Source organism: Manis javanica, chromosome 4, assembly GCF_040802235.1.
Source record: "Manis javanica isolate MJ-LG chromosome 4, MJ_LKY, whole genome shotgun sequence".
In the NCBI taxonomy this organism is placed as follows: Eukaryota; Metazoa; Chordata; class Mammalia; order Pholidota; family Manidae; genus Manis; species Manis javanica.
Genome location: NC_133159.1, coordinates 40,684,065 through 40,704,847, shown reverse-complemented (window position 1 = coordinate 40,704,847; position 20,783 = coordinate 40,684,065). Strand labels below are relative to the sequence as shown.

Sequence of the window (20,783 nt, the reverse complement as noted above, 5' to 3'; positions counted from 1 at the left end):
CACGGAGAGGTCATTATTCTACTGTTTCAAAGCTTAGGGATTGGCAGAATGTAGCCTATTCCCACAAGCCTAGTATGAAAAGTGCTGGAAGCCAATCTCAATGTCTGACAGCATAGTGCCGGCTTCCCAATTCACATGACTAACACTTGCTTTTGGATTCTTAATGATTAATTACTATGAAGCCCCTGGGGAAAGGCTGGGCTCATTACTTTTGCAAAGCCAACCCAATCTTCTCGCAAGCAGAGTTCACCACTGTACCTTATTGATAACGCTGCTTTATTCATTCATATGCATAGAAAACAAGCTTTCTGTAGAAAGCATCCAAATATGAGTAAATCTCCCAGTGGAAAATTACTTTTCTCAAGAAATGAAAATGTAAAGGAAACTATCCTAAAATTTCCTCAAAACTTTATGAATCAGTAAATGGTTTTGGTTTATCAATAACATTAATCAGATGGATCTGGTTATTGTTCTAAGCTGATGCCTACCGTTCAGTGATAAAGCAAATGAACAGTGTGGACAATTGAAATGTGCAGATAAATCCAAACTCCTTTTGTAAAATTTCACTGATGCCTCTATAATGAAAACTTTATGGATCAGGAATGGTTTGTAAAGGGACTCATCTGGATTTTCTGTTTTCATGCTGAAGGGCAAGGAAATAAAGTATGAATGGAAAAGCTAAGTCTGAATACTTAAACACAGACAATCAATCTCTAAATAATCAACAAGCTCCCAGTATTGCTGTTATTTTTAATTTAAACTGCCCCTGTATGGTTTAGAATAGGACAAGTTAGAATTCAGTGGGCTAATCTTTCTTCTGTGGAATATTTTTAAGCCAAGAGGCTCTCAGAAAAGGAATTACAAAGTATATTTAATATTTCCAAAACACATGTGCCTCATATATTTATTAAATTCTATCTGGCATTAAATATAACCTTAAATATGTTGTTAAATAACTCTAAGGAGCTAAAAAAAAAAAAAGGCTATATTTCCCTAGTTAAAAATACTTTATGTGCAGAGCTAACAAATAGTCCAGTTAGTTAACTTTCCTGAAATACATAAAACTGACCTACTATATCTTTCAAACCACTTAGAAAAGTACTATTTTAAGATGTTTACATAATACAAACATTTAGAATTACTCCACTAAACTCTTATGCTTCACTTGAATTAACAAAAACTAAAGCCCTGTCTAAAAGTGAATTGTGAACATCAAACCACTGCCTGACCATAGGCAAGTACATATTTTGATGTATACAGATGGAGAAAGAATTATTTCATCAGAGACCATTTTTTGATAGCACTCAGGAAAATGTCACCTGACAGTGGGTCAATCAGTAATTATATTCAACCATGGACATTTTGTAGTTGCACATTTTTGCTGTATACTTTTTATTTAACAAAAATTTAAGCACCTCAGTTTTATGTACATTTTCCTATGAAAAAAATATAATTAAAGATACGAATGATGGATGCTATCTTTTAGAAGGCAGTCTAATGAGTAATACTGATTGATTTCTGAAGACAGCAGAAGCATCAAATATCCTTCATAAGTAAGAGGGGCATGAAGCTAATGGAAAAAGAGATCTCAATGGCAAAATACTTAGAAATTGCAACCAAGACCAAGAGGGAAGAAATCAGAAGGAATTCAGGTAAGTCCCCAAAGGATTAATGTAATGCAGTCAGAAGACTACTCAGGACTCTGATGGCTCTCCTGCTCATGCCTCCCATAATGGGGACATCCTGAACCAGGCCTTTGTCTTATAAAGTCTTAATAGAGTGTAAGATTGGAGCAGGCGGCTGTACAGGGATGGTGTAGGAGGGATTACAAACTATCTGTAAGGTAAATTCTAGCCGAAATAAGCAGGCGAAGAGAGGCAATAAAGGGCCAGATAGTTTATTTGAACGCAAATACCCGGGCAAGATTTCCCCAGTCTATAGAAATGGAGGCTGGGAAATTCGCACGTAAGCAGACAGGCAGTGAGTTTTTAAAGAAGGTAGGGGGAAGCAGAGCTTAGATTTACAGCAGCGTGAGGATTGGCTAGCCCAAGGCACATTTTTCAGGTTGGGAGGCGGCAACAGCTGGGGACTTTGACACGTTATCAATGTCCGATGCGCTTGCTCCTCCCATCAGTGCCCCCAGCCTTACATTTCAGCCTTTTGGTTATAATGGGCGCTGACTCGATCGGGCTACTTCCGGCTGAGGAGGGGCGACGTGGAAGGGGGGGTTTAAGGCTGGTTGATGGCCGGAGGCTCAGTAGGGAGGGACGAATACTTGCACAGCAACAGTTGATTGATTTTTATGTGTGTCATTTCTGCTATGTGCTGTTGAAGGAACTTAAAAACACATGGACCAATAAGGAGTATGAAACAGATTGCTGCAACAGGGCCTATGAGAGGCACTAACCAGGCCATAATAGGGGATTGAAACCAGCAGCATGGATTATTACCTGATATGCTGGTTCCTTGGAGTTCCTTTTTTAGTTCTTGTAGTTTGTGAACATTCTGCTCTATGAGTCCCGACTCACTGATATAGTAACAACACTGTTCCCAGAGGAACAGACAGGTCCCCCCCTTCTCTGCAGTAAGGAGGTCTAAAGCATGGCAGTTTTGGAGGGTTACTTGGGCCAAGGTGACTTGCCTCTGGAGGGATGCCAGAGAGGCTGCAGATGCTTGGACAGCTACCTCGAGCTGTCGTTCTAGTTTTTCTAGGGCCATAATACTGTAACCCAGGGCACCAGCGCTCACTCCCATGGCTAGAATGGAGGAAGTGAGGGAGACCCCCACCACTAAAGGCAGGAGGACTGCTCTCTTGTGATGGGATTCTAAGGCCCAGGAGTTAGTGAACTCAGCTCTCCCGTACAGGGTCAGCCTAGGGACTAGGGTGACTAGCAGGCAAGAAGCATTTGCAAAGTTGGTTTTGGATAGGGTCCCATTGCACCACAGGAAAGTGCCTGATGGGGAGCAAAGGAAGGCTGCTTATAGTGATGTCTCGAGGTCATATTTGCTTCAGGTGTTTTGAATAACGGTACCTCACCAATAAGTTTGGGCTTTGAGGGAGGGCTTGGGGGGCAGGGTAGGCTCTCTCTTGGTGGTATCTGAACTGCCACCACAGGGGTTTCTATAAGGGAAGTGCAGAGGAAGCATTGTGTCAAGGACGTATTGGGGAGGGTTTGTTGGAATAAGTCTAGCCCCTCTTGCAGGAGACTTAACCCAGAAAAGGGAAGGGTCTTAGCCTTTTGTTGTATGTGAGTCTGTAGGTGGATTTCTTGGGTTTTAATGGCCTGTTGTACTTCGAGATGTTTGGGGGTGCTTACCTCTAGGTATCTGCGAATCGTGATAGTCTGGCAGGGGTATGCTTGAAAATTATTTAAATAAACACCTCCTGTAATGCCCTCATTCCAGCGATTATGTAAGGGGTCCTTGACGTTTAAATACCTCTTTGCCTGGGGTGCCCAGTGTTGAAAAGTAAGCATATGGCGGCTATCGCCCCGGCAACCTTCTACCATCAAATTCATGACACAGGAGGCCCAGGGGCACCCAAAATTTCCTTTGACCCACTGTGTTCTGCACTTTCCTTTTTGCTGAAAGGTGAAGCAGAGGGCCATGTGGGTAGGTGTCTCTCCATCAGGGCACCAAACTCGGTTAAGAGGGAGGGCAATTACGGGCTGACAATTGTCAACTTCACAAAAGGCTGTCCCAATCGTCTCTTCTACCCACCCATTTTTTATGGTGTATTGCTGGGTGGCTTCAAATCAATACCTGATGGGAGAGGGCGAGGCTACTCCACTATGTAGGAGGAGGAGGACGAGGAGCCCTTCGGAGTTGGATCCGTAGAGGTCCAACTTGTTCTGCTTGCCAAACATCATTGGGAAGGGGGGCTCTTTTTAGTTGGGAAATATGGTACCACGCAGGGTGTCCTGATAGTTTGGCAGCAGTGGGGGTTGTGAGGATTACAGTGTATGGTCCTGTCCAGCGAGGCTGGAGCAATTGAGGCTGGAGTTCTTTTAGAAGTACCTCGTCTCCTGGCTGAAGGAGATCCGTGTCCTCTGGGTTGTCAGATGACATGGGCTGGGGTGGGAGATGGTCTGTGTGTTCTCTGAGAAGATGTCTCAACAGTGAAAAATAAGGAATGTAGGAGGCTAAAGGAGGAGAGGCAGCAGGCAGGCTTGTGTTCAGTAAGAAGGGCCTGCCATACATTAGCTCAAATGCGCTTAGCCCAACAGATTCCCGAGGGGCAGCACGCAGTCGAGCGAGAGCGATGGGGAGAGATAGGGCCACGAGAGCTTTACCTCTAGAGACAGCTTAGTTAGTTGGTCCTTTAGGAGACCGTTAGCTCTTTCAACTTTACTGACGATTGGGGGTGATAGGGTATATGGAGGTTCCAGGTGATGTTGAGAGCCTCAGCTGTTAGTTGAGTGACGAGAGAGATGAAAGCAGACCCGTTGTCCGACTGTAGCAAGGCAGGCAGGCCAAAACGGGGGATGATATGCGCCACTAATGTCTGTGCCACTACCAAGGCTATTTCTTGGCTGGTGGGGAAGGCTTCAATCCACCCTGAAAAGGTATCAACCAGAACTAGTAAATACCGGAGCTTTTTATGCTTAGGCATGTGGGTGAAATTGACCTGCCAATCTTGTCCTGGGATCATTTCTCTCATCTGGTGGAGGGCCATCCGGGTTTTCAGAGCACCTTGAGATGAGACGTGATGACAAGTAGTGCAGGTTTGGTGCACCTGATTTATGGCCATGCGGAGACCATAAGTGGCAAATATGGGGGAGAGAAACTGGTGCATGGCCTCCAGCCGGATGTGTAGGAACTGATGAATTTTGGGTATAATATCTCTGCCTTGGGTTTGGGGGAGGGCAATTCGTCCCCCGAGATATATCCATCCCTGATCTCCTAACACCCCCCCACCTTGATGTAGGAGCAGTTGCCGTTCGTCATCGGGGTATTGGGGCAGTAGAGAGGAGGAAAGAAACAGCACAGAGGGTGGGCTAGACCTGGATGTTACCTGTCGGGCCGTGGTGTCTGCCAACACATTACCTCTGGTTACTGGATCGTTTCCAGTCTGATGTCCTTTACAATGCATGATGGCCACCTCCTTGGGGTCCTGTATGGCCTGTAGCAGGCAGCTGACAGCCCTGCCGTTGATGATTGGGGTTCCCTTGGTGGAAAGGAAGCCCCTTTCCTTCCAATTCGCAGCATGAGTGTGTGTAATTAGGAAGGCATATTTAGAGTCAGTGTAAATTGTGACCCTCTTCCTGGCTGCCAGCTGTAATGCCCGGATAAGAGCTACTAATTCGGCTTTCTGGGAGGTGGTCCCAGATGGGAGTAGGTTTGTTTCTATCACTTGCAACAGAGTCACCACTGCATAGACTGCCCTTTGCACCCCATCACTCCCCTTCACCGAGCTACGTCTACGAAAAAGGTCAAGTTAGGGTTTTCGAGGGGCATGTCTTGAAGGCCCTCTCTAGGTTTTCTAAGAGCTTCTACAATCTCTACACAGGAATGAGTGGGCTGATCTAGCTGATCGCTGACAGGAAGCAAGGAGGCTAGGTTAAGGGGTGGAGAGACTTGTAGGGTTACCTGTGGATGTTCAATCAACAGGAGGTGGAATTCTTGTACTTTTGAAGGACTCGAGGAGGCCAGGGATTTATGACTCAAAAGATCTTGTAACTGGTGTGGGGAATACACAGTAATGGGCTGTTGGAGTGTTAATTTCAGGGCTTCTTGGGCCAGACTTCCTGCAGCTGCCAGGGCTTGGAGGCAAGGCTGCCACCCCCTGGCAGTGGTATCCAACTGTTTGGAGAGAAAGGCAAAGGGACGGTACCCTGGCCCCACTGGCTGTACCAGCACTCCAGTTGCCACTCCTGCCCTCTCTGCTGTATATAGGGTAAAGGGCTTAGTTAAGTCAGGAAGCATCAATGGGTGGGGTGGGGGGGCATGAGTGCAACACATTCCACAACTGATTGAAAGCAGCCCAGTAGAAGTCTTTGTAGCAGCCACATAGAGCAGTCTGGCCAGAAGGGCAAAGTTAGGCACCCAGTGTCTGAAAAACCCCACTAATCCTAGAAAGGATAGTATCTCGGCTCCTGAAGTAGGTTAGGTGGCAAGAGAGCTTTAATCGCAGCCTCTTGGTCTGCTATTAGGGCTTTAGTGGTGGGAGTTAGAGGTATGTAACTTGGGGCACAGATAGCTGTGCTTTGGTAGGGGATACCCTGTATCCCATGTCTGCCAGGAAATTAAGAAGAGATGTGGTGTCTAGAACTGAGGCTTCTTTTGAGGGGCTGCAAAGTAAAAGATCATCTACATATTGGAGGAGAGTACTCTCGCCCATTCAATGTTGCGAGAGATCTTCCGCCAGGGCCTGTCCAAAAAGATGGGGGCTATCTCTAAAACCTTGAGGTAGACCTGTCCAGGTCAGTTGTCTAGATCGACAGGTGTCAGGGTCTTCCCACGTGAAGGCAAATAGTGGCTGTGATTCTGAGTGGAGACGTATAGTGAAAAAGGCATCTTTAAGATCTAGTACAGTAAAATGAGAGGTACCGGATGGGACCTGAGACAGAAGAGTATATGGGTTAGGCACTACTGGGTGTAGCAGCCTCATTAATTATTCGGAGGTCCTGAATGAGGCGATATGCTCCAGAAGGCTTTTTCACCAGCAAGATGGAAGTATTGCATGGAGAGTTAGTCGTTAGTAAAAGCCCTTGCAAGAGTGGACGATTAACAATAGGCTGTAGTCCCCTTCGGTGAGCCTGCGAAATAGGAAATTGAGGCCGAGAAGGGAAGCGGGATGGGTCTTTAAGGCGTATTAAAACTGGGGTGTGGTGGGTTGCCACCATGGGGGTGGAGATGTCCCACACGAATGGATTGACAACAGTTCAGGGAGTTGGGAGACTCAGGTCTCTGTTGTCTAACTCTCCTTTGCTGACTAAAGCAATGAAGGAGTTTCTTGTGTCCTGTAGGCATTTAAAAGGTGAGAGGGAAATAGAGGCTCCTAACTTATAGAGCAAATCCCCTCCTAACAGAGGGGTAGGACAGGAAGGCATGACTAGAAAGGAATGAGCAAAAAAAGATGCATTGAAAGGTGCAGGCTATGGGCCCGTCTCTAAAGGCTTGGAGGAGGTTCCCATGACCCCAACTATGGAGACCTCAGCAGGGTATAAAGGCCCTTTAGAGGAGGGGAGAAGAGTAGGTAGCCCCCATGTCCACCAAGAAGGAGATGGGCTTACCTGCTACCCACAGCTTAGCCCTGGGCGTGGCAAGGGTGATTGGGGTGTCCGAGTCCAGGCATCTTCAATCTTCAAGGATGCCCAGCAGGTCTGAAGGGTAGTCCTTCAAGGGCGTCCATCCCCCGTGGGGCTCTGCCGCCAGGGGAGGACCACCCTTGGTGGACAGTCTACTTTCCAATGACCTCGCTTACCACAGCTGGGGCACAGTTTGGTCGGTTTGTGTGGGTTAGGGCACTTCCGTGCCCAGTGCCCTTCTTCACCGCACTGAAAGCAAGGGCCTGGAGGTTCGAGTCGATCTTCAGGGACATCCCGACGATCTCTACGAGCCAGCCGCAGAGCAGCTGTTATGGCATGAGTCTGTTCTGCCATTTGGGCAGCTGACCTCTTCTTGCTCTCGTCCTCTCGGGCATGAAAAACTTTAAATGCCATATCTACTAGGTCTGGGGACCATCCTCAGCCTTTTTAAGCTTGTGCCTGATATCGGGAGCCAACTGAGTTATAAAATGCATGGCCAGGAGAGAGGAACCCAATGCTGAGGCTGGGTCAATCTTAGTGAAAGCTCCCAGAGTTTCTTTCAGGCGCTTGAGGAATTCTGATGGGTTTTCATCAGGCCTTCTGGGTAATTTCTCTAAGTTTATCATAATTGATAGCTTTTTGGGCAGTTGAGTTCATACCTGTCAATAAGTAGTGAACCATGAGATCCCGGCATGCTTCACCCTCGGGAGAATTATAATCCCATAGGGGTTCTTGTAGAGGAACAGCTTCCCTGCCCATAGGTTCCCGTTCATCTGTGGCATGGTCCTCATTGGCACAGTGCTGTGCCACCACCATGACACGGTCATATTCCTCCGGGGTTAGAGTGGATTGGAGGACTACATGTACATCGTGCCAGGTGAGCTTGTAAGCTCAAGTAAGATATTTAAACTGTTTAGCGAACATTACGGGGTTGGAGGAAAAGGACCCCAATTGCTGTTCTACGTGGGACAAGTCTGCCAGGGAAAAGGGAACGTGAACCTGCACTACCCCTTCAGCTCCTGCTACCTCTCTCAGAGGAGCTATCATGTGAACTTGAGACCGCTGTGACTTAGAGCGAGTTACAGGAGAGCTAGACCATTTGGGCCCAGAAAATAGTCCACGCAGCGGAGAGCAGGCTGAAGTCCCGGGTCAGGGAAGGAGGGGGCGGGGCCGCTGGTGGCCGATCGGGGCCCCGTGGCTCATGCTCCTTCCCGGGTTTCAGCACCAAATGTAAGATATATTCTAGCCGAAATAAGCAGGCGAGAGGCAACAAAGGGCCAGGTAGTTTATTTGAACGCAAATACCTGGGTGAGATTTCCCCAGTCTATAGAAATGGAGGCTGGGGAATTTGCACATAAGCAGACAGGCAGCGAGTTTTTAAAGAAGGTAGGGGGAGGCAGAGCTTAGATTTATAGCGGTGCGAGGATTGGCTAGCCCAAGGCACATTTTTCAGGTTGGGAGGGGGCAACAGCCAGGGACTTTGACACATCATCAGTGTCCGATGTGGGAGGGGGCAGCAGCCGGGGACTTTGGCACGTCATCAGTGTCCGATGTGCTTGCTCCTCCCATCACTGCCCCCAGCCTTATACTATTTTCTCTGACTTTCTCCCCACCCAGTAAGAGTAGATGATCTTTAAATCCAGGTGACTAAATGTAATATTACTTCAGCAGATACTAACCAAAAATCTAGCTTTTTCTCATGCCCGCTTATTTCAAAATTTAAGGCTTAAAAAATTAGTTGAGGTTATTATATTGGCTATGATGCACCTATATGAAAGTGTAATCAGCTGCCTCTGAGAATCTAACTGCTAGCAAATGTCTTTGTAAGCAGAGGTAGCCAACAAACTGCCAATATTTCTGAATTATGCCAAAGAAACTTACCTTCTCTCCTGTTTACCATTTTCAGTCCCAAGACCACAAGCAGCTCTGCTTTTGGCTACTTTGTTACTCCTCTTTAAAAATGCATGCTTCCTGATAACGGATGGGGCTTTGTACACAGACAATTGGTTACCTCAATGCTCACTGTATTCTGTAAATTCATAGTGTTTCATATCACATGAACATAGATTGTAGGGGGAGAATCTTCTAATACCTGGTTTAAGATATTTCCTAAAAAGAACACTCACAGAACTGAAAAAAAATTTGTGGGAACCAAACCACAAGTATTTGAAAGTATATCAACTTGTTGGGTTTACATTTAAAAGGATAAAATTCCTGTATTTTTTTTTTTCTGGTTAGGCTTTTTAGACATTTGAAATCCTATACCCAAGCTTGAATATGCCTTGCCAAGATCTAAATATTCTGTGCCTACTATTTGGCTTTAGAAGATTTGAAGCTATCAAGCTTCTAAATTTATGATTAGATGGTATTAAATGCCAAGCCATAAAAACCAATACTTTCGAAAAAGTATGTACCTGAGAGGTTTAAAAGTAATTAATTTATATACGTCTGTTTTAAAAGAAAGGATTAGATAACTGGGGAACAATCTTACCTAATCAACTCTAATTTTAGCCCTTTACAACTGTATTACAACTTTATTTAACTTAGTAGAAGCCAAAATTGATTAATCTTAATATAGTACGTGGAGATCAAATTAAAGAATACAAAGTACCTTAACAAAATATTCAGCTCAATACTAGTTTCTCAATATCATCACCAAACTACTGTGAAAGAAGCCTTGTAATAAATAAAGACTAAGAGCAATACAGAAGATGATTTAAAAAAAAAATTCATTTACCAATTTTAACAATCTAGGAAAAAAGAGTCTGACTATAATACTTGATGACAGACATCATGTTTAAGTAGAAAACACAAGGATAAAAAAAAGTAGTATCGCTGAAAATATTGCACAACTTCAGGTGTTTCCTCCAAATTTGCTTTATGTAATTGGATGGACATAAATTAATGAACAAAAACTTAAGTGAGATACATATAACAATTTAACAGAACCTGATAATCTAATTTCTTTCAGTTTTTTCCCAAATTCATTTTTTAAGTCTTTCCATCATGGACTTATAAGAAAATTAACCAACATATGGATACTACAGTCGACTGTCAAATCTTTATAAAGTATTTATGACATACTAAATTCCTCTATAATGCAATTATGAAGAACCTTCAAGATTTTTTTTTTGTATGTAGAAAAGTGTTAGAGTCAAATATTCAACTCAATATAAGAAACATTTCCAATTTGTTAGGTTGAGATTACTTTTGCTAATGAATGATTTTTTAGCTGTAATATCACTGATCTGAACAAATACTTTGAGTACATAAGGAAAAATAAACACATGCTAAATGGATAAAACACTACAACTACATCTTACTAGACCATTTCTACCTCTAACACTTCAGAAGCTTAGAGATTCAGAGTGTTCTTACATTAACCTCAAGAAAAAGATAAAGGAGAAATTCCTTCTTTTGAGATCACAACTGTGAAGTCATGTGGTTATACAAATTCTGCATTTGTGTGCAAAACATGAAATATATTTCTCTTAATTCTTCCCTGCTTATTAGACTTGTCAGTCACCTGGCAGGACTTTTCCTTTCCAAGAAACAAAGATGGAGATGTGTTTTATATAACTTCAATAACCTCAGCACTACGATAATAAGAGATGCAGTATCCTTTTGCTATGGTTCAAGACAACAGGAGGTTACAGGAAAGAATAAATCAAAACTGATACAACTGAGAAACTTTTCAGTTTCATGGTTCCACTTTCATTTTTACTTAAGCATGGTGGCATTATCAAACTCAATAAATCAGAAATCTTAATACTTAAAACTTCACCTTGACTTTCAATTATCACCATATTAACAACGAAAATAATTAGATAAAACATAGGAAAGGGTAATATTAAACCCCACTTTATTAGTGTTGGTTTTCTGACATTAACTTATTTTTTTATAGAAAAGGGATAGTGCATCTCAGTTTGCTTACAAGCTAGGAGATAACTTTGAATTCTGCATTTCCTAACTGCAAACAGATATAGCACTTGTAACAGGTTATAAATAAACTGGTTTTCAAGCATAGAGCCAGCCCCAACGATAATAATACACTATTTAAAAAGACCTAAGGCAATGAATTCCATTTCCAATGGAAAAAAATAACTGTGCAAACAAGCTTAAAACTACTTTTTTTTTGTGCCAGTGTTATAAAATGTAGCTTTTAATAAAACCTTGACCCAAATGCCAGCAACTTCGGAAAAGAATTTGGGTGGCAGGGGTAAAAAGAAAGTTGTTTCATTTAGGGAAAACAACCACTATCTTTTTCCTAATCTTCAACACACACAATTTAAACATATACAGTTGCTGTAGCACTTTACACAATTCCTATGTACTGGAGCGATAACAAGATCTAAATACAATTATATTTTTAAACACTGGGTCAAGGCTTTACATAAAAATACCATCCTACTTTTCCCCTAAGTTTCTAAAATATGACGTACTTTCCCCCAACATCTGCAGCCATTCAGGAATTTTTAGGAAAACTTTTGTGCATGATCTTAATTCCTAATCCCTGGCTCTTTGGGCTCAGTGACAAAAGATCAAAACCACCAAAAATGATGGTTCACTTGAAGTCAGATGAGAGACCCTGGCTCAATTAGTCTCGTAGGACGAAAGCAGTGCTGCATCAACTGGCTCCATGCAGGAGGGGCACGTGAAGGATCTCATCAACCAGTCATCTATACAGTCCAGGTGATAGATGTGCATGCATGGCAGAAATCGAATTGGGTCCCCATAAACAAAGTCCATCATGCAGATCACACACCTGTCGGGGGTGAGGGAGAGAAATAAGAAAGCTTTTTTAGGAGGTGATCCTTAAAATCCCATTACAAACAGTATTAATCTAATCTAAATAGATAAAAATAGCATGCCTGGCATCCTACTACCAAAGCATGCAAATCAAAATCCCCTAGGTATTTGAAGCTTTGAGAGTAATCAACAAAGCCAAGAAAAATGGATCACATGGGGATCAAGTCCAGTGCTGGACCTATGCTAGTGAGACAGCTACATATTATAGAAGACACCTGAACGAGAATGTGATGCTTTAAGCAGCAAACCATTAGTTAGATCAATTTTGTTTACCTGAGTTTTTTAGTATAATCCCAGTAGTAAGATTGCTCATTTAAAAATTGTATGTAAAAACAGAACCGCTAATTTTTGATTAAGTACTGGGCTTAGGCCAAAGGTCTCTTCATTAGCCCCGGTTTCAAGCTCACTGCACTTTATTCTACAGGTTCAAGAAACAACCCAATTCTGCAGTGTTTCAGAAGTCACATATTAGATTATGATCTTAAGCACTAGCATTAAATGATGCTATGGCTCAAACAGCCAAACATCAACAGTAAATTAGATTATGTGCTGGCAAGACCGTTCTGAAACTAAAAGGAGAATGGCTATCCTCATAAGGGATTCTCAGAAAATAATGAGCTCGGAGGACAAAACTCTACAGACGCAAAATTTTGTATTCAACTCATCAAGCTTAACAAAATTATACAAGTTAAAAATGGACATAAGATTTTGCTCACATCAGTAAAAACCTTAACAAAACAATTTTAATGGCTGTATAACCTCCTAAAGTATTCTGATACCACAATTTACTGAACTATATCTCTACTATTGTTTTTCACTAAAAACTTGGGTGAATCTCTGTGCATAAAGCTCTAGGAGTTGGAGTGAGGTACATATTTGGGATACATCTGCAAAATTAACTGTCTCTAAAGTTATAGACCTGAAGGTTCTTCACATATTGCCAAACTGCTTTTCCAGCTAACATGTCCACCAGCAATGTTGACACTAGTTAATAGGTGAATCATTTTAACTGTCATCCAAATAAACACAGGCAACAAATAAAGTGGTCAGAATTCATACCATTATTTCTAAGCTATTTTTAAATGAAAATTCTGAATTGCCACATCTAAACATTATCTTGCACGAACTGATTACATTAAATATCCAACTTCTAAAATGAAGAATATTTTTTCAGAAGCAAATCTCTAATGATAGGTCTTTGAAACATGCATAAATTTATTAAAACTTACTCCCGGATCTTTTTTTCTGATCCATCTCTTCCAGGGTCATAAACTCCTTTAGGCAGATGTTGTATAAGGCCTATTCTTTGAGCTATCCTAATTTGTTCCTCTTCGGTCAGCTGAGTTGCTAGGCGAGTCTGACTAGGTGTTGGATGATAGACTGGAACTGGAACTTGTTCCTGTATTTTTAAAAATGGAGAAAAGGATGATTTTTTAAAAAATCTGTTTTTCTGAGGGAATGTTTTCCTTTTGTTTCTTTTTTTTTGGCTGGGAACTAGGGGGTTGGGGACCTTGGGGAGAGGCAGACTGGGCTAGCATGCAGTAGTATGAGATACTGTTTTACCTTGCCTTAACTTGCCAGCATATCTGACCTACTTTTAAAGGATATAAACACAAGCTTCACTGAAAAATTGTCACAGAATACTATTTGAAGTATTTTTACATGAAGTCCATATAACCCAGATATACATTCCTGATACACAAATAGATATATTGGTATAAATGGAGTTTTGTGGCCTCATATACCATCACTGACATTAATACTGGCCATTATAGACTCTTCCTACTCACAAATTTTTTCTTCCCATACAGACAACAACCTTAAAATTAAATTTATTTGGAAAGACTGGAAATTGTAGAATTAACTTTTGTAAAATCCCTGTTAGGCTTCTGGGTACATATTTGGATATAACTGAATGAGTCAAATGAAGCCATTCTTCCTCTCAAATAGAATACATAAGCTTTTAGGATGCAAATAAAATAACTAAATAATCTTCTTATACAATTCATTTACTTGCTACATCACTATATAAAATATATTAATTTAGACATTTTTTCTCAGTTATGAATTTTATTTACTCTTTATACATTCTTTCAACAGATACTCAATAAGTATCTGTTATGTGCCAGCTGATGGGGAATCGAGAGTAAACAAAATAAAGTTTCTAGAGTGATGGGGATATAACTTTACATAAGATGCCCAAGGAACACCTCTCCTGATAAGACATTTGAGGAAGATAGTGTACCTTTGACCTAATGATTTCACTGTGGCTAGACCCATTTTTGAGTCATTTAATATGGTTTTCTAGAGAATATTTTTACTGAATTAACTGATTTAAACACAACACCCTGAATTTGTGTCTGAAGCTTGCATGGGAAATTTAATGACAAATCATAACTACCTATTCCATTAGAAAATTTTTCCATCCATCCTGTTGGATCAATCATGATCTCTTCAATTTAAGCACTTGTTTACAATGACAGCAAACATTTCCAATTGTGAAGTTATGCTGGCTCAAGGAATGATTACTAAATTTGTGATAAGCTTTAAAAAAAATTCTGGGACATGAACTCTCATCTAGAACTAGCATCAACTGGGGCTGTTTTTAGCTAATGGCTTCTGTAGTTCAAAATAAAATAACTGAGAGAGTACCCATGATAAGAGACTTTATAAAATAGAACTCAGGTATAAATATCCTTTAGAGAAAGTCTCAGATACACATAAATTTGGCTGAAATACTGAAATATTCAATTCAAGGAGAAAGACTTTATCACAATGTCTCCTAAAGTATGATGATGTCCCTTTAAATTACCCTTATTCTTGTAATTCTCCTCTCTGACAGTAGTTATTGAGTTTCTTGTCAAAGGCAGTTTGACCTAAGACTTTAAACATTCCTTTTCTCTGAGATTCAGAACAAATATATAATTAAAGATCTCAGAACCCAGTAAATCCTTTATCAAATAATTAAGAATTTCTGACACAAGTAAGATAGTAATTCACTTTCGTGTTTTATGAATTTCCACATAAAATCATTAATAGTTACTTTAAGTATTCTCATACTTCTATCTTATCATTTAGGAAATAATAACCAAGCATGTGAATGCTTATCAGAACTATATTCTTCATGCAAATATTTATTTAGTGCATAATTACATGCAAAGAAGACATCATGTTATTATGTATCGTTCTTGGATGCAGAAAACCTTGGGTTTAAGTTACTTCTCTGCCACTAACAGAGTGACCATGTTTTTAAGCTATTTAAGATATCTGGATTAGATTAGCTCAAGCTCTGAGAATCTTTTATATATAACATGCATATTAAAGCCCTAGCTTATGCACTAGAAAAATAACTTTGTTAACCAGGCTTTATAGCAAATGTAAAAGTTATATGACTCCTTAGTTATTAATGATCCTAATTATGGCTGTTGACTTTCTGGTTTAGATATCCACCTCTTTAAGATTTTACACCTTGTAGGAAAACTCAATGTAGAAGTTTCATGGTTCAGAGTAAAGAATGTCTCTAGCTCTCCTACTTATTGGCTGTAAGGCCTTGACCAAATTATTTAACTTTTATGAGTCTAGTTTCTCCATGGGTAAAGTACCATGGCCACTGTAAGAATTAAATAGGAATTTTCAAGTGTTGTCCCTGGTACAGTATGAGACACACACATAAAAGCTCAATAAATGTTAGTTATTATAATTGCAATTCCACCCTTATATGACTATAGAACAGCATTTCAATGTTTAAGAAATGGATTGGATTTACATGTTAATTATACCTTAACAAAGCTGGAAATTCAAACAAAACTTAATCGAAGGAGTGAGTAGGAGGAGAAGAAATAGATTAGATTATGGCAGAGGTAAATTAAACTTTCCACGAAAGAATCTTAGAATTCATCTAAGATGAACTTTCCCATTTTAGAGGCCCAAGCTTGCCTATAGTCCCAGAATAACTGACAGTGTTGGAATTAGAATTCTCATCTCCCTCTTAAGTCAGTAATTTCTAATATACCAGTTTGGTTGCTGAATAGCCAGGAGATTCTATACATTAAATGATTTGGCTTTTCTCCATTTACATTACTTTGAATAGTGGTATCTTGAAAAGACATTTTAAGAAATCCACCAAAATAATATGGGTAAATGTAGTAACCACATTGTTTTTTCATGTGAAACCTTCATAAGAGTGTATATCAATCATACCTTAATAAAAAATTTTTTAAAAAAGAAAGCCATCAAGATAAGGCATTTCTAATAAACGGTTTTATGAAGGTTTTTCATCTGTGATAAAGGTTTATAATTTCAATAACTTCTAAAACTTAAGAATTTTCAAGGAATGCCAAATCCATCTTTAAATTGCTCCTATAAAATAGATTCTATTACTGATAGAATTTTAAACTCCAAAATCTCATCATACCTTCTCTGTCATTTGATTGGAATTCCTGTGGTTCACAGGTAGTTATTACTGTGAGGTTGGGAGATCACATTCTGCTTCTACCTAAGCTCAAGAAGTTGTTTCAGAACACTAAGGGACAAGCCATAAAAAGAAAAGAAATCCTGCCATTTGCAATAATATGGATGATCTACAGGATATTATGCTCAGTGAAATAAGCCAGGCAGAGAAAGACAAATACCATATGATTGCACTTATTTGTGGAATATAAAAACAAAGCAAAACAGAAAGGACAAAACAGGATAGACTCACAGACACTGAGAAGTGACTAGTTACCAAGGGGGAGGGGAGGAAGGATAAAAGGGCAGAATAATTCGCAGTCACAATATAAGTTGATCACGGGATTGTTGAATCACTGTGATGTACCTTTGAAACCAATATAAGACTGTATATTAATGATACTTTAATAAAAAAACCCGCTAGGACAGTTTTCTCTTTGTGTTCATTTTGGGATTTCTGACCTCTGGTTGTCACTTTCTCATACTACCAGGTCTAAAAAGGTTTAACACAACATATGAATCTGTTGGAATTTTTTTAAGCAACAAAATTATCTTGTTCAGAGGAATCTTACTTAGAGTCACAATATTTAAAACTGAGTTTCTGTGGTGGAACGGGGATGGAATTGGAATGTGACCTAGTAGGGATGAGGAACCCTATCCTCACTCCCTACCTGAAGTATCTGTGCAGAATCCTAGGAATCACTGGAGCAGTTTTTAAAACATTGCTATCTAAGAACATGGGATTTTAAGTTTGAAAAATTAAAAGATTTGTGTCTCTGTTACTTACTGTGGCTTAATCCCAAGTCTCTTATTATATCTGACTAAAGGCAATAATAGCACCACTGTAGAGGGTGATGATACAATTATATAAGCACATCGAAGAGTTTTCTAAATGTCAACATTTGCAAGTTATTTTAAACCTTTGTTTTCTTCCCATCATCAACCAACTCTGGTTTGCAGACTTTAAGCTAACTGCTATTGTTACTGGATTTGGTCCTGGCTTTCTGGCTTGTCCTTAAATACAAAACACTCTTTGGCCTCTGTTGTGACCTCTGCTACCTCTGAATTTGCAACCCTTGGATTACCATTTTCAGTCTGAACTACCTTCCCCATCCTCAGTCCCAGGCTGGCTGACCAGTGCTGCTGAGCTACTATCCACACCAAGATAATGCATATAAAGTCAGAATGGCAACAACCGGTGTAAGTCTATGGGTAAGAAGGGACGCCAAAATCCTTGAACATACCTACTACAAGCAGAAAGAACTGTTTTAGAAGTAATAACCTCTTAGCATGTGCTTTAAGAGGCTATATTTCTTCAGCTTTGTGGTTCACATATGTGTACAGAGAACACAGAAAGCAGAACAGGAAAGCTCTGCTTTATGAAGAAACCTATAAGTAGATATTGGGAAAAAAATCCTATCATTAATTATTCATATTATGGATGTATTTTCTTCTTTGCATTTTTTATTAAACCAGAGGAACCCTCTAAGTACTACCTAGATATTTAAAATGACTCAACATTCTAATTTGTTTACATGCAACTCTTCAGAAAGCTATACAGAGAAGGAAATGACTAATAACTCCTGATATTTTAAAGATGAATGTGGCCTCACCCTTCTTACCACATACTTAATTTTAATTCCCATACTTGTTAAAAATGACTTGATATCAGTTATTATTTAGTAACTAGAGATCCACTGGTATTTTCTAGATGGCAAAATGGAATCTTGTCTCTGATAGCTAGAAGACATTGAATGGAAGATTAGACAGAGATATAAAAATAGCAATTTTTGAAAGACCTAGACTCTAGGACAGTTCTCACTACACCCTAACTGATGGTTCACTGTACCTAAACTCCTTGCGTAAACAATATGATTTATGCTGAACACCTGCTTTCCTTCTAGGAATCTGGAATTTTGGTTATGTGTTAGGCCGTGGATGCCTATGGAGTAACTAGGGCTTCCGTGGTAGACAACCCTTCACACGTCAGCACAATTCAATGTTGGAGTAAACACATTCTGTGTGACTCCATTAGGAGAAGACTCTTAGAAGCTTGTGTCTGTTTCCTATGGAACTATGCACCTTTCCCCTGTACTGATTTTGACTTGATCATATATATTTTTTTATTTTGGTATCATTAATACACACTTACTTGAGCAACATTGTGGTTACTAGATTCCCCCATTATCAAGTCCCTACCACATACCCCATTACAGTCATTCTCCATCAGCACAGTAAGACGCTATAGAGTCACTACTTGTCTTCTCTATGCTATACTGCCTTCCCCATGAACCCCCAACATTATGTGTGCTAATCGTAATGCCCCTTATTCTCCTTCTCCTTCCCTCCCCCCACACCCATTCCCTTTCCCTTTAGCAACTGTTAGTCCATTCTTGGGTTCTGTGAGTCTGCTGCTGTTTTCTTCCTTCAGTTTTTGCTTTGTTCTTATGCTCCACAGATGAGTGAAATCATTTGGTACTTGTCTTTCTCCACCTGGTTTATTTCACTGAGCATAATACCCTCTAGCTCTATCCATGTTTTTGCCAATAGTAGGATTTGTTTTCTTCTTATGGCTGAATAATACTCCATTGTGTATATGTACCAAATATTCTTTATCCATTCATCTACTGATGGACACTTAGGTGCTTCCATTTCTTGGCTATTATAAATAGTGCTGCGATAAACATAGGGGTGCATATGTCTTTTTGAAACTGGGAAACTGCATTCTTAGGGTAAATTCCTAGGAGTGGAATTCCTGGGTCAAATGGTATTTCTATTTTTAGTTTTTTGAGGAACCTCCATACTGCTTTCCACAATGGTTGAACTAGCTTACATTCCCACCAGCAGTGTAGGAGGATTTCCCTTTCTCCACATCCTCGCCAGCATTTGTTGTTCCTAGTCTTTTCTATGTTGGCCATCTTAACTGGCATGAGGTGATATCTCATCTCATTTTAATTTGCATTTCCCCAATAATTAGCAAGGTGGAGCATCTTTTCATGGGCCTGGTGGCCATCTGAATTTGATTCCTACTTTGGAGAAGTGTCTGTTCATATCCTCTGCCCATTTTTTAACAGGGTTATTTGCTTTTTGGGTGTTGAGGTGTGTGATTTACTTATATATTTTGGATATTAACCCTTTGTCAAATATCATTTATGAATATATTCTCCCATACTATAGGATGCCTTTTTGTTCTGCTGATGGTGTCCTTTGCTGAACAGAAGCTTTTTAGTGTGATGCAGTCCCATTTGTTCATTTTTTACTTTGTTTCCCTTGCCCAAGCAGATGCGTTCAGGAAGAAGTTGGTCATGTTTATATTCAAGAGATTTTTGCCTATGTTGACTTCTAAGAGTTTTATGGATTCATGACTTACATTCAGGTCTTTGATCCATTTTGAGTATACTTTTATGTATGGGGTTAGACAATAATCCAGTTTCATTCTCTTGCTTGTAGCTGTCCAGTTTTATCAACACCAGGTGTTGAAGAGGCTGTATTCCCCACTGTATGTCCATGGCTCCTTTATTGTATATTGACTGTATATGCTTGGGTTTATATCTGGGCTCTCTAGTCTGTTCCATTGGTCTATGGATCTGTTCTTGTGCCAGTACCAAATTGTCTTGATTACTGTGGCTTTGTAGTAAAGCTTGAAGTCGGGGAGAGTAATCCCCCCACCCCGACCCCCAGCTTTATTCTTCCTTCTCAGGATTACTTTGGCTATTCAGGGTCTTTTGTGGTTCCACATGAATTTTAGAACTATTTGCTCTAGTTTGTTGAAGAATGCTGTTGGTATTTTGATAGGGAATGCATTGAATCTATAGATTATTTTAGGCAGGATGGCCATTTTGACAATATTAATTCTTCCTATCCATGAGCATGGGATGTTTTTCCATTTTGGGTAACTTCTTTAATTTCTCTCATGAGTGTCTTGTAGTTTTCAGAGAATAGATCTTTCACCTCCTTGGTTAGGTTTATTCCTAGATATTTTATTCTTTTTGACACAATTGTGAATGGAACTGTTTTCCTGATTTCTCTTTCTGCTAGTTCACCATTAGTGTATAGGAATGCAACAGATTTCTGTGTATTAATTTTGTATCCTGCAACTTTGCTGAATTCAGATATTAGATCTAGTAGTTTCAGAGTGGATTCTTCAGGGTTTTTTATGTACCATATCATGTCATCTGCAAATAGGGACAGTTTAACTTCTTCCTTGCCAATCTGGAGGCCTTTTATTTCTTTGTGTTGTCTGGTTGCCATGGCTAGGATCTCCAGTACTATGTT

The 20,783-nt window shown here is 40.2% G+C and overlaps 1 protein-coding gene across 1 annotated transcript in view; it reads right to left on the bottom strand.

The window, feature by feature from the left end:
* Positions 1–9,961: 9,961 nt before the first annotated feature.
* Positions 9,962–20,783, bottom strand: part of RNF11 (ring finger protein 11) — a 34,972-nt gene continuing 24,150 nt past the window's right edge. The window contains exons 2-3 of the mRNA XM_017646604.3: positions 13,289–13,458; positions 9,962–12,015 (exon numbers count right to left, since the gene is read on the bottom strand). Coding sequence (XP_017502093.1) covers positions 11,844–12,015; positions 13,289–13,458 — 342 coding nt within the window. The 3' untranslated portion in view covers positions 9,962–11,843. The remainder of the gene's footprint in view (positions 12,016–13,288; positions 13,459–20,783) is intronic.